Source organism: Scyliorhinus canicula, chromosome 12, assembly GCF_902713615.1.
Source record: "Scyliorhinus canicula chromosome 12, sScyCan1.1, whole genome shotgun sequence".
In the NCBI taxonomy this organism is placed as follows: Eukaryota; Metazoa; Chordata; class Chondrichthyes; order Carcharhiniformes; family Scyliorhinidae; genus Scyliorhinus; species Scyliorhinus canicula.
The window spans coordinates 24,763,987-24,777,392 of NC_052157.1; the positions used below are offsets into that span (position 1 = coordinate 24,763,987).

At 45.2% G+C, this 13,406-nt stretch overlaps 1 protein-coding gene across 15 annotated transcripts in view; it reads right to left on the reverse strand.

Annotated features, from left to right (window-relative positions):
• myo5aa (myosin VAa) overlaps window positions 1-13,406 on the reverse strand; it is a 256,275-nt gene that overhangs the window by 31,570 nt on the left and 211,299 nt on the right. For 4 of the 15 annotated variants that reach the window (XM_038812894.1, XM_038812893.1, XM_038812891.1 and 1 more), the window contains 3 exons: window positions 7,011-7,088; window positions 5,410-5,608; window positions 494-568 (listed from right to left, as the gene is read on the reverse strand). In XM_038812894.1, coding sequence (XP_038668822.1) covers window positions 494-568; window positions 5,410-5,608; window positions 7,011-7,088 — 352 coding nt within the window. The remainder of the gene's footprint in view (window positions 1-493; window positions 569-5,409; window positions 5,609-7,010; window positions 7,089-13,406) is intronic. The other 11 variants (XM_038812901.1, XM_038812898.1, XM_038812902.1 and 8 more) reach the window with 3 other exon arrangements.

The following is a 13,406-nucleotide window of genomic DNA, read 5'->3' on the forward strand; positions in this document are numbered from 1 at the left end:
AGCTGGGGTAAGGTTCAATGGTGGCAGGTTTTCCTGGTTAGAAATATAAGCAATTCTTGAGTTCGAAGGATGTCTGCCCAATTAACGAAACAACGGTGAGTTCAGCAAATGCTTTCTCCAATTTGTGCAACTTGGGCAATGCCAGTGTTGAAAAAGCCCACCGTGATTATTTGGGGAAATGAATCTTAAAAGCAGCATAAGGTTAGCAAAAAATAAATATGGCAATTGACTTGCACTCTGAACCAATGATTTAGTTCCATTGAGACCAAGGCAACAGAATTAGCAATAAACTTTGCTGAAAATACATTGCTACACTGTGTTAAAAGTGGCGGCAGTAAAATCGCAAGTTGTTGTGTAGCCACAATACAGAAGAGGGAAAAAACATAGACTTTTCTTTGGAGGTGCACAGGCAAAGTCATTCTTCTGTTAGTGCTCCGGACAGAGAAAGTGGGAAGAGAATAATTTAGGCCGAACAATGGTTTGATCTACATACAATGATCCGTTTGTAAAGCGAAATCCTGTAGAACTGATACTTCATGGGGTCATCAGCATATAACTCCTCATAATACTGCAAAAATAGTGGTGAGATTCGTGCTATTACCCAAACGGTTTATAAAATGTGCCAGCAGAATGGGAAATATTCAACAGTTATTTAACAGGAGTCAATGGGCGGGATTCTCCGTCCGGACACACCCGTTTTCGGGTGCAGCGTGCCCCAGGTGGCAGCAGGATTCTCTGTCCCCCCCCCCATTGTGGGCACCCCCCACACCGTCGAGAAATCCGCGGATGTGAGGGCGCTGTTGGTGAAGCGGAGGATCCTGCTGACGGAGAATCCAGCCCCATATGTTCTATTGTCTTCTCTTTAAATCTGCGCATTTCTTTTGAAATTCAAAAGCTACTAAAAGTCATTCCTGTCGCGCTGTCAAACAGTTAAGCCTTAATTTCCGAGTGACGCTATTTGGGTTTGTACCCCAAGCTCACCGGATTATCATTCAGGAGTTTCACATGGCCAGCAGGAGCTATAACAGGTCACATACAACGCAAGCTAAATCAAAGATAACTTGCGTTGTGGATGATCAGCAGGACTGCTATAAGGATCAGAAACGAATCGCGAGAATTTGCCAGTCTGTTTAAAGAAGCATCACTTAAGTGGCCACTCAAAAGATTCAACAGTATGAAATTATGGTGTATTTTCTTATCTGCATGACTAATTTGTCTCCGATACAATTAGACGTTAACAGTCTGAGGGATACTTTCATTGCCATATTGTGAAGTACAGGGCAGTGAGTGCTTGTCACTGTAGCTTAAGAATGGCCTGTTTGTAAAGTGTTCAAGCATTAAGCCTAAATTTACTGCTCCTCCATTTCTTCAGCAGTAACTCCTGTTAAACAATTTATTGTCTTACGACTGTAAGTCTTGATATTACATTACTTTGTAGAAAATATTTGAAATGAAACAGGAGCATTAAGTGCAATGTGATCTTGGTAACTGCAAGTGTAATAAGTGCAACCAGCTAACCCCTTTCTCCAAACTTAAGCATGAACGTAGGCATATTTCCTACAGTCTCAACAATGCTGAAATGAAGATGTTCCATTTGAGTGCTGTGACCATCACGAAGGAGAAGGTTCTGGGGATATTGAAAAGTCTGAAGGTGGATAAGTCACCTGGACCGGATGGACTACACCCCAGAGTTCGAAAAGGGGTAGCTGAGGAGATTGTGGAGGCATTAGTGATCATCTTTCAGGAATCACTGGAGGCAGGAAGGGTCCCAGAGGACTGGAAAGTGGCTAATGTAACACCGCTGTTGAAGAAGAGAGGGAGGCAGAAGACAGGAAGTTATCGGCCAGTTAGCCCCACTTCGGTCATCGGTAAGATTTCAGAGTCCATTATTAAAGAGATTGCGGAGTACTTGGAAGTGCATGATAAAATAGGACTGAGTCAACACGGCTTCGTCAAGGGGAGGTAATGTCTGACAAACCTGTTAGAATTCTTTGAGGAAGTAACAAGGAAGTTAGACAAAGGAGAACCAGTGGACGTGATTTATTTAGATTTCCAGAAGGCCTTCGACAAGGTGCTGCATTGGAGACTGTTAAATAAGTTAAGAGCTCATGGTGTTAAGGGTAAGATCCTGGCATGGATAGAGGATTGGCTGACTGGCAGAAGGCAGAATGTGGGGGTAAAGGGGTCTTTTTCAGGATGGCAGTCGGTGACTAGTGGTGTACCTCAGGGGTCGGTGCCGAGATCACAACTTTTAATAATATACATTAATGATCTGGAGGAAGGAACTGAAGGCACTATTGCTATGTTTGCAGATGATACAAAGATCTGTAGAGGGGCAGGTAGTATTGGGGAAGCAGGTAGGCTGCAGAAGGACTTGGAAAAGCTAGGAGAGTGGGCAAAGAACTGGCAGATGGAATACAATGTGGAAAGTGTGAGGTTATGCACTTTGGAAGGAGGAATGGAGGCATAGACTATTTTCTAAATGGGAAGATGCTTCGGAAATTAGAGTAACAAAAGGGACTTAGGAGTCCTTGTTCACGATTCTCTTAAGATTAACGTGTAGGTTCAGTCGGCAGTGAGGAAGGAAAATGCAATGTTAGCATTCATGTCAAGGGCTAGAATACAAGACCAGGGATGTACTTCTGAGGCTGTATAAGGCTCTGGTCAGACCCCATTTGGAATATTGTGAGCAGTTTGTGGCCCCGTATCTAAGGAAGGATGTGCTGGCCTTGGAAAGGGTCCAGAGGAGATTCACAAGAATGATCCCTGGCATGAAGAGCTTATCGTATGAGGAATGGTTGAGGACTCTGGGTCTGTACTCGTTGGAGTTTAGAAGAATGAGGGGGGATCTTATTGAAGCCTAAAGGGTATTGCGAGCCCTGGATAGAGTGGACGTGGAGAGAATGGTTCCACTTGTAGGAAAAACTAGAAGCAGAGGACTCCATCTCAGACTAAAGGGACAATCCTTTAAAACAGAGATGAGGAGGATTTTTTTCAGCCAGAAGGTGGTGAATCTGTGGAACTCTGCCGCAGAAGGCTGTGGAGGCAAAATTACTGAGTGTCTTTAAGACAGAGATAGATCGGGTTTTGATTAATAAGGGGATCAGAGGTTATGGGAGAAGGCAGGAGAATGGGGATGAGAAAAATGTCAGCCATAATTGAATGGCGGAGCAGACTCGATGGGCCGAGTGGCCTAATTCTGCTCCCGTCTTATGGTCTTATGAAATAATGCAAATAGGAAAAACAGTGCATTAAGTATCATTTTTGAATATGATACAGAAATATAAAGGAAGAATGCTGACAGTGCAGAGCAGGTCAATCGGCACTGTAAAGAGCTAAGACAGTTCTGGCGTTGGCTGTATACCAGGTGTCAGAATTCATGTCCTAACCCATCTGTTCTTTTCACAGACGCCAACTGACTTGCTGTGCAATGCCAACACTTTCTTTTTTATTTCTGATCATCTGTATTTACAGTTTATTCCATTTTGACCTGCTGTCCTTCATTAGCACACCAACATTCCTGTTGAGATTCCACAATCTTCTTCCCTCTCTCCTGTAGGTACTGGCTTTTACTGGGTACTGCACTGCAGGCGTGACGGAGAGATTGCATCGTCTCTCTATTGGACCATCATAGCCAAGCTTCACCAGTCCTCACCTGACACGCAGGAATTCTGGCTGAGTGCAACCAAAACACAAGCGGATCCACTGACAGAACCATCAGGAAACAGTGACTATCAGCTCTCAGAGCCCTATTCTGTTTTGCTGTCCAGTTATAAAGTTGCACTTTTTCAGTGTAAACATTTAAACTGGTGTGACTGAGGTTTTTTTTATTATAAAGGAACACATTAATTTGCTGTATATTTAAATGCATCCACCAATTTGTCTTTGCTATCTGATACTTGGCAACTGATTGTTGTGTCTTCTGTTCTCTTTGGTCTATTATTTTTGCCCACCTCTCTCCCCGTGCTACTTGCTCTCTGGTCGAGGACCCAAGGTGACAATCTTCTCCCCTGCTTCAATCAATGCTGCCCTCAACACAGCTTGCTCTTTGGTTTGCCCATTAAGAGACGAGACTCAGTTTTCACTGAAAGCCAAGATATGTCTCACATGCACAAATCCTAAATTTCTGGCACAACATACATGGAGCTCCAACATCCTGACACCATGTGCAATTTATTAAAAAGTTTAGTGTGGGCAACTAGTTTATGATAGATCATTGAATCAGTTCAGTGACTGAATAAGGATGGATTTATTTACAAGTGGATTTACAAGTACTAAGTTGAAGCAGATGTTTTCATTTAGACTTTGTGTTATGCAAAATAGCATTAATTCATTCATTGTAAAATCGTAGCTAATGTTGGAGGTTAGCGTACAACCACCCCATTCTCAGATACAAAGAGGAGGTGACGAGACCATCTACCATTCGCTTTTGTTCTTATCGCATCAGCTTTGAAGGTATTGACCTTCGCTTTTATATGGACCCGGGGAATTGGCTGGCATGTACCATACCTGGATTCTGCAAGTTGTGATAACAATATTGAAAATGGCAGATGGGAGCATTTCTCTCCACTGCTCACAGGCACGGTTATTTAGCTGGACATGGGAAGTGTAAAAATTGGAATGGGGTAGATACATGTTTAGTGTTATAAATCATTTAATGTGGAAATGCCAAAATGATAGATCCCCTCTTCATTGGGAATCGATTGCACTATTCACTATGTATTTCCTGTTTAGAACCTACATTATGTTGGCCACTTCAATCAGAAAACTCGACGATGCAATCTGATTGGAAGATGATTCTTCCCTGATGGATCGTCTCAGAAAAGACGAAGAGCTTCTGCAGTGAGAAAGTGTCCCTTCAGAAGTAGTAAAGGTCCCACCACCAAGATCCACTGCCAAGATGGTGCACCATGAATAGCTGCATGCATAATCTGCCATGCCACCAAAGCAAAATTGGGAGTTGTGTGTTGCCTGTCGTCATCAGAAACCACACAAACAATCACAATATGACAGAATTACTAAAAGTTACTTCACATTCTGTGGGCAATGCTGGATGACTAAATGTTACTATGGTTACATTTAAAAAATATATTTTCTTCTGTCATATAATACATGGCCAACATCAACAACTGTTCCTGTTTGGACTAAACTCTACACCTAGCCTCCATTATTGAGCTGTAGTATTTTACAGTGATGGATTCAAAAAACATGCTCATTTTTCTCAGATCAGAAGGTTTGAGCGAATAATTCTACCGGCGCTGTGCATATAATTATAGTCGTCAATGATGAGCACCTCAACGTTATGGCTTGTAATTTGCACATGTAGAATAGTGCCAAACATTGGTTTGTTACCTACGCTGATGTATTTTGTAAGCACTGTTGGTCTGATAAAAACAAGGTAATACTTACAAGATTTTCATTGGTTAACCTAGTAATCTCATGTTGCAGACTGGCCTCAATTCGGGCTTCTGGAGGCAGTTGCAAGTTCTGGGCCAAAAGCTGTTGCTGACGATTTATCTCCTCTTTGAGATTCTGAACCTCCCCACGTAAAATCTCCAACTCATTCTCATAATTCTTTCTCTGGCCTTGAAGCTGCGATTCCAGCAATCTGCAGGGGCAGGGGTGGGGGAAAAGACATTATAAAACTGCCACAGCACCTTTCTGAGTCAACACTGCCAACCAGGTTCTAGATGCTACTTTTGTGCTGTTCTCAGAGCACAACATACTTCAGACCTCTCAAAGCGATATAGGCAAGTGGAGGAATGAAAATAACGTGGGATTTAGAAAAAAAAACAAAGTCTGGAACTCAAATTTCCTTTTAATCTACCAACTATTGAACACAACGATGACCTGAAGTAACTTTAACATCAAACACTTGGGATGTGCCACTTTGAGAGGTCCTAAGTGCGTAAAGTAGCAACACGGCATTAACAATAACAGCTACAAGAAACTAGCTCCTCGACACATATTGAAGATTGTGTCTTTCAGTTGGCTTAAAACGAACATTAACATGGTTTTAGTGAGAGGTTACTACTGCGTTTCCAGGAGAGTTGAAGTACTATTGCAGCCCAGGTTAATTGTCTGAGAGGAGATGGCATTTCTACTAGAAAGCATGAGGTTGAAAAGTTTACTTGCTTCCTGCCCATAATCAATGATAACATTTGTATTTCCCTTAATTACATGAAACTTTACAAAACCTTTGCACAAGGCAAGATAAGGGATGCTAGCACTGAGGGACTTAGCTCCCTTTACTCTACCCAACCCACCCGTTTGAGATCCAGGGTAGGTGTTCTTTTTTGTATTAATGGAATATTTACATTTCCCACACAGTGCAACGTCGGGAGTAAGATTGGTAATTAGGTATTATTTTGTATTGGGCTAATTAGAAACAGAGTTGAGTTGGCCTCTTTTCACAGAGGGTCACTAGTTTTGACTAGATTGCAATACTGGAAGTGAGAGGGCAGTGCGTTAATACAGAGCACAATCCTTTCCTTTGCATTTCGATCTTTGCAGTGCAATCAAAATTAATCCTCCATCAACTGATCTTTCTTCAATCACCCTTGACTTAGAAAAGTGTCTTTTCCGGACATGCTTGAAGGTTTCAAAAGCTGCCACCACCAGGCAAGATTTCACAACTACCTCCTTACTTCTGTTATTCTAGAATTAGCAGTATACAGCTGTTAAAAAAGGATTACATTGCCAAGCAGAAAATGTGCATCAAAAAAGTTCTACTTTGAAGTGACTGCAGAGCAGCCACTAATATGTTCAATTAAAATTCACTGGATTTTGTTTTTAATGATAAATACTGACATTTTCTGCTTTAAGCCTTGTTAACACAGTAAGTCTAACTCTACATGTATGAGTTTGAGTGTATTTCACTGCAACATTAACGCTTAACATTAAAACGTGCCAAAGCATATTTCCAGAAGGCAAGTGCACAGCAAAGATTTCTGGTTAGTGACAAAACATAAGTGCAGCTGTAGAAAGACCCTAGGTATAAATGTGGTAACCTGTTGGCTTGTTTTAACCCTTGATAAGCCATCCAAAGCTCTCCATCCTCATTCAGTACATGGCAGTCCTGTGATGGTCTTCAATGAGAACAAAAAAGCAAACAGAGAAAGAAGGGACAAATGACGGGAATGAGTATGAAATGTTAACGACAAGGCTCACAAATGATGGCAACATACAAATGGGAGACACAGTCAGATCCTGCGAGATTGCACGATTAAAGTATTAACTTATCATCCAATCTTCATTTCACATTTCCTTTTGAAATCAAAAGTTTGCACTTTGGTAATGTGCCATCAGCAACTTGTAATTTTATGGTAACTTCACCATTTAAAAAACAAACATGCGTTTCAGAGGCATAATCAGCCAAAAGTAGATGACGATCCAAAAAGGAATGACCAAAATTACGTGACTGATTTGGCCTCGCACTAACAAAATTAGTCATTACCACGGTCACACACAAATACCAGCAAAGTACTGCAGATAATGGAAGAAGGAGTCATAAGAATATAAGAACTAGGAGCAGGAATAGGCCACCTAGCCCCTTGAGCCTGCTCCTCCATTCAATAAGACCATGGCTGATCGTTTTGTGGACTCAGCTCCACTTACCCACTCACCGTAACTCTTAATTCCTTTCCTGTTCAAAAATCTATCGATCTTTGCCTGAATATTCAACTCAAAACATTTAACTCAGGGTTGGATTTTCTGGCACTAACCCCCCCCCCCCCCCCCACCGCGGAACATTTTCTGGCCGTGGAAGTGGCTCGTCATTGGATCGTGCAGCCCTGCCGAGGTCTACGGCATTGGGCATTGTGTGTGGATCGCCTGTGCCACTTTCGGATACCCGCCATGAGGGATCCCCTTTGAAGGAACCGGAAGATCCCGCAGGCGGGAAGGACCAGGAATTCTGTTTCGCTCTCCACAGATGCTGCCAGACCTGCTGAGTATTTCCAGCACTTCCCGTTTTCATTTCAGACATTGTTTAACACAATCCTGAAGATATTGTGCTTTTTGAACAGTTGGAGCATTTCGTGAAGCCTGGCCATCCACCATCGACAGGAAGTTACCCTCCTAGTCCCAACTCGTGCACTGGTACAATCCTCTTGCAGTTCAACTGATATCAAGAACAAAAATCAAGGTCTTGATACGAGGGCCGGCTTCTGAAGCACCAACACAGGCAACTGCTCAAATTGTGAGAATGACTCTGTCCCCGTGACAACAAAAGGGATCAATGTAGCCTGGGCGGCCTGTTATGCTGCACTCCCCCCAGCAGAGTAGAGCCCAAACATGCACCCTCCGTACAAATTTATTAACTTCCGCTGTTTATTTTGCTCCGAATTAAAATCATTCAGTTAATCTTTAACTCAGCTAAATTGAAGTTGTGAAAGGTAAGCGATCCAATTTCACAATAAAACACAAACATTCTAGTTTAAAGCCTTGTTGCCCCGTCTCACTTTCCATCCTGAAGATTTTGGGTGCGATTCTATGGCCGTGTTGCGGTCATGCGAGAGCCTCCAGCGAGCCTCCCGACAGCCTCCGCGCCTCGCGAGATTCACCAAAGTCCCCGACTGTGGTGGCGCTGGATTGAGTCCGCAGCCGCCACGCGAGGTCCCCAAAGGTTGTGAGGACACGTGTCCCACGCCGTCGGGGACTTGGCCAATCGGGGGCGGAACATCGGGGAGGGCCTCGTATGACATCCTGAGGCCGTCGATACGGCATGCGGCGTACTCAGAGCGTGCAGTTTTTGAGGGGGGGAGCATCGCAAAATGGCGCCGCCCCCCATTCCAGCGTAAAGGTGGATTCTTCAGCCGATCGTCGAACACAATTTTGGCATCGGCAATTGGAGAATCCCGCTTTAAATGCCATTGCATAGCGGTGGGAAGCTCACCGGCAGAGTCGGCGGGAAACTCCAAAAAAAAACTCGCCACAAATTAACTTAGAAATGTTTTGGAAGAATCGCGCCCCTTAATTCCTTTTTGAGGTAAAGCTTCAATCAATGATAAGTGGATGCAGACTTGATAGGCCGAATGCGATCCAGGGCAAATTGGATCCACAATTAGCTTAAGTGGGAGGAAGCAGAGGGTGTTGGTCGAATGTCGTTTCTGTGAGTGGAAACCCAACGTCCAGTGGTGTACCGTAGGGATGACACAAAAATTGTTGTGTGGTAAATGGAGAAGAGGAAAGCTTTAGATTACAGGACAATATTTCCGGGTTGGTCAGACAGGCAGAACAGTGGCAAATGGAATTTAACCCTGAAAATTGTGAGGTGATGCTTTTTGGTGGGACTAACAAGGCAAGGGAATACACAATGAACAGTGGGACGCTCGGAAGTACAGGGGACCAGGGGGACCTTGGAGTGCATGTCCAAAAGTCCCAGAAGGCAGCAGGACAAGTAGATAAGGTGGCTAAGAAGGCATATGGGACACATGCCTTTATTAGCCGAAGCATAGAATATAAGAGCAGGGAGGTTATGACGGAGCTGTATAAAATGCTAGTTAGGCCACAACTAGAGCACTGTGTGCAGTTCTGGCCGCCACACTATAGGAAGGATGTGACTGCACTGGAGAAGGTGCAGAGGAGATTCACCAGCATGTTGCCTGGGCTGAAGCCTTTCAGTCATGAAGAGAGACTGGTTAGGCTGGGGTTGTTCTCCTTAGAGCAGAGAAGGCTGAGGGGGAGAAACCTGATTGAGGTGAACAAAACATTGAGGGACTTAGCTAGGAAGAAACCTTTCCCTTAGTAAAGGGATCAATAACCCGGGAGGAAAGATTAAAGGTAAGGGGCAGGAGATTTAAGCTTCTTCACCCAGACGGTGGTGGGAATCTGGAACTCTGCCTGAAAGGGTGCCCAAGGAAATATTTAGAAAATGTCTAACTAAAAAGGCAATTATGGTGCCTTGCAACTAAAAAGGTGCCTTGCACCTCTGGCTGACCTGCGTGCCACTTGTATAAGTCACGGCTGCAGTTATCTGATATTTTAATCTTAGTTTGTATTCAAACCCCACCAATGAAACAAATTCATAGCAACACAACACAATACGGTGATGTGCAGGCAAGAATTGACAAGATAGTTTTCCAATTATCCAATTTTGTTACTTGTGGACTAAATTCCTGTCCTCAGTCACTGGTCCATTCATTCAAGTCTCATTAATGAGTCAGGTCCAGTGGTGAATTATTGACTCACAGACTGGTTCAAGTAGTGAAAAAAGTCAATGTGCTGATTCAGATCAGGGTCCACCTTGCTGGGGCTTCTTCTGTTAATGCTTTTGTTACTTTCCAGATTAAGCACATCTCCCGCACAGAAAGTTTTATTTTGATTCCCCTGTTCCTAATGGATTGAATCAGAGCGGTATTTATAAAGGCCGACTGTGAGGTGCTCACTGACCTACAGCTGTCTGGAGCTTGCTGGGACACCTCTGTAAGACGCACTATCTGAAAACTTTTGCGTAATAAAATTCTCAAGGATTGCCACCATCCTTTTCACAGCCAACGTCAAGGCAGTGATTATCAAGGTATTCAAACTAGTCCAAAAACACAACCGAAGGACGGCAGGGTGGCACAGTGGTTAGCACTGCTGCCTCACCACGCCAGGGCCCCGGGTTCGATTCCGATCTCCGGTGACTGTCTGTGTGGAGTTTGCACATTCTTCCTGTGTCTACGTGGATTTCCTCCTGATGCTCCGGTTTCCTCCCACGGTCTGAAGATGTGCAGATTAGGTGGACTGACCATGCTAAATTGCCCCTAGGTGAAGTTACGGGGATAGGGCGTGGGATTGGACCTAGGTGGGGGGTGCTCTTTCAGAGGGTCGGTGCAGACTTGATAGGCCGAATGGCCACCCTTTGCACTGTAGGGATTCCACGATTCTGTGACTACTTGAAAACTGCGATTTTAACTTGACCACCGTAGCTAGCAAACTGGTTGAAGTTATGGACGAGCAGGTGTAAGATGGTACATTTGCTATGATGCTTGAGCAGTTACCAAGCATTCTCCCCAACTCATTCCATGTAAAAAGCTCATATAAGACCTTTACTCGCAGACTGCAGTCTCCTCCGAGTCATGCCACCAGCAGTTAATTCTGGTTTAGCAGGATTTACAGGTACTTTGAAATGCCTGGCATTCACATCTACAGTTCTACACAACCAGAAAAACAGCTAAACTGGTTAACAAATGCATCTCCCAGCACCTGCTGCACAAATACCTATTGCTTCATCCATCCGACCTGACACCTCATTTGATTTTTTAAAATTAATTTGACCACTCCCTTCTCATTTCCTTGCTTTTGATCACACACCTAAAGAACCCTTATTCTTTTCCTCCTACTGGTTTGTTTAGCAGCCATTTTTGGGATAACACTAGACTGGCCCAGGTTACCGAACTCAAGAGGTCGGCAGAACTTGGGTTCATCTGGTTTGAGGTCTTGGCCTTGCACAAATATATTCCGCCACCAAAATGTGGAACAAAATAAGCACAACCATATGCCAAAGGACTTCTGCCACGCGAGCTGTAAATTTCTTGTTCTCAACTAATCATTTGGATAGATCAGGGTGGCACGGTGGTGCAGTGGTTAGCACCAAGCACCTGGGTTCGATTTCCGACCATGGGTGACTGCATGTGTGGAGTTTGCACATTCTCCCAAGTGTCTGCCTGCGTTTCCTCCGGGTGCTCCGATTTCCTTGCACAGTCCAAAGGTTAGGTGGATTGGTCGTGCTAAATTGCCCCTTAAGTGTCCAGAGGTTAGGTGGGGTTATAGGTTGCGGGGGTGTGGGCCTCAGTGGAGTACTCTTTCACAGGGTCGGTGCAGACTCAATGAACCAAATGGCCTCCTTCCAAACTATAGGGATTCTATGATAGTACCACTCATGCCACACAAGTGCCAGGCAACAACCATCCCCAACAAGAGAAAATCCAACTTCCCTCACCCTGACATTTGATGATATTAATATTGTTGAACGCCATTCCCCAGCTGCTATCAACATCCTAGTTGTTACCTATGACCAGCCAAATAAACACTGTGGCTACGCGAGCAGGTCAGAGGCGAGGAATCCTGTGGCAAGTAACTCACCTCCTGACTCGAGTTTGGGGAGATTTTAGGACCTGTCTACTATTTAAAAGGCACCAGTCAGGAGTGTGATGAAATGCCCTCGACTTGCCTGGATAAGCCCAGCTTCAACAAAATTTCAGAAGTGCAACCCACTTCATTGGCACCCCATCCACCAGCTTACTCATTCACTCCTTCCACCACTGATGCCAATTGGCAGCAATGTTTACCATCAATTGCTGCAATTCACCAAGGCTCCTTCAGCAGCATCTTCCAAACCCATTATCTCTAATACGTAGAACGACAAGGACACCAGATACATGGGAGCACCACCACCTGCAAGGTTCCCTCCTAACGACTTGGAAATATCTCGCCGTTCCTTCACTGTCGCTGGGTGAAAATCCTGGAACTCCCTCCCTAACAGCTCTGTGGGTGTACCTACATAGCACAGTGACCACAGCGATGCAAAATGGTTGCTCACCTCCACTTCCACAAGGGCAATTTGGGATGGATAATAAACGCTGGCCTAGTCAGCGACACCCACTCTTAGTGAAGTAACTTTTAAAAAGGTAAAGCTGAAATTGAAAAGCCTGTCCAGGACATCTGAAAATCTTTGTAATTATCACTTGCAGTCGTTGATAAATGACCTTTGGCTGCACTGATAGTATGGGACAGTTTATAAGGTCACATAGTTTTCTCTTGTCTTTGTTGAATCATACCCAACCATACCCTCCGAGCACCCTCCAGTGATTTAATTTCAGCTGGGTCCTGACATTTCTGGAAACCTCTCTCTCTATTTCGGCCAATCAAACTACCAAGAAAGCCATACAAGTAGAGGTTTGCTTGACTGTGTAGTAAGCCCTCTCTTCTCATAGGGACACAAGACTGTACCTCATGGGGGCACGGGGCCTTGCCTCGTGGGGGCGCGGGGCCTTACCTCGTGAGGGCGCGGGGCCTTACCTCGTGAGGGCGCGGGGCCTTACCTCGTGAGGGCGCGGGGCCTTACCTCGTGAGGGCGCGGGGCCTTACCTCGTGAGGGCGCGGGGCCTTACCTCGTGAGGGCGCGGGGCCTTACCTCGTGAGGTCGCGGGGCCTTACCTCGTGAGGTCGCGGGGCCTTACCTCGTGGGGGCGCGGGGCCTTACCTCGTGGGGGCATGGGGCCTTACCTCGTGGGGGCACGGGGCCTTGCCTCGTGGGGGCACGGGGCCTTACCTCGTGGGGGCACGGGACCTTGCCTCGTGGGGGCACGGGGCCTTGCCTCGTGGGGGCACGGGGCCTTGCCTCGTGGGGGCACGGGGCCTTGCCTCGTGGGGGCACGGGGCCTTACCTCATGGGGACGCGGGACTGTAGAGTGGTTAGG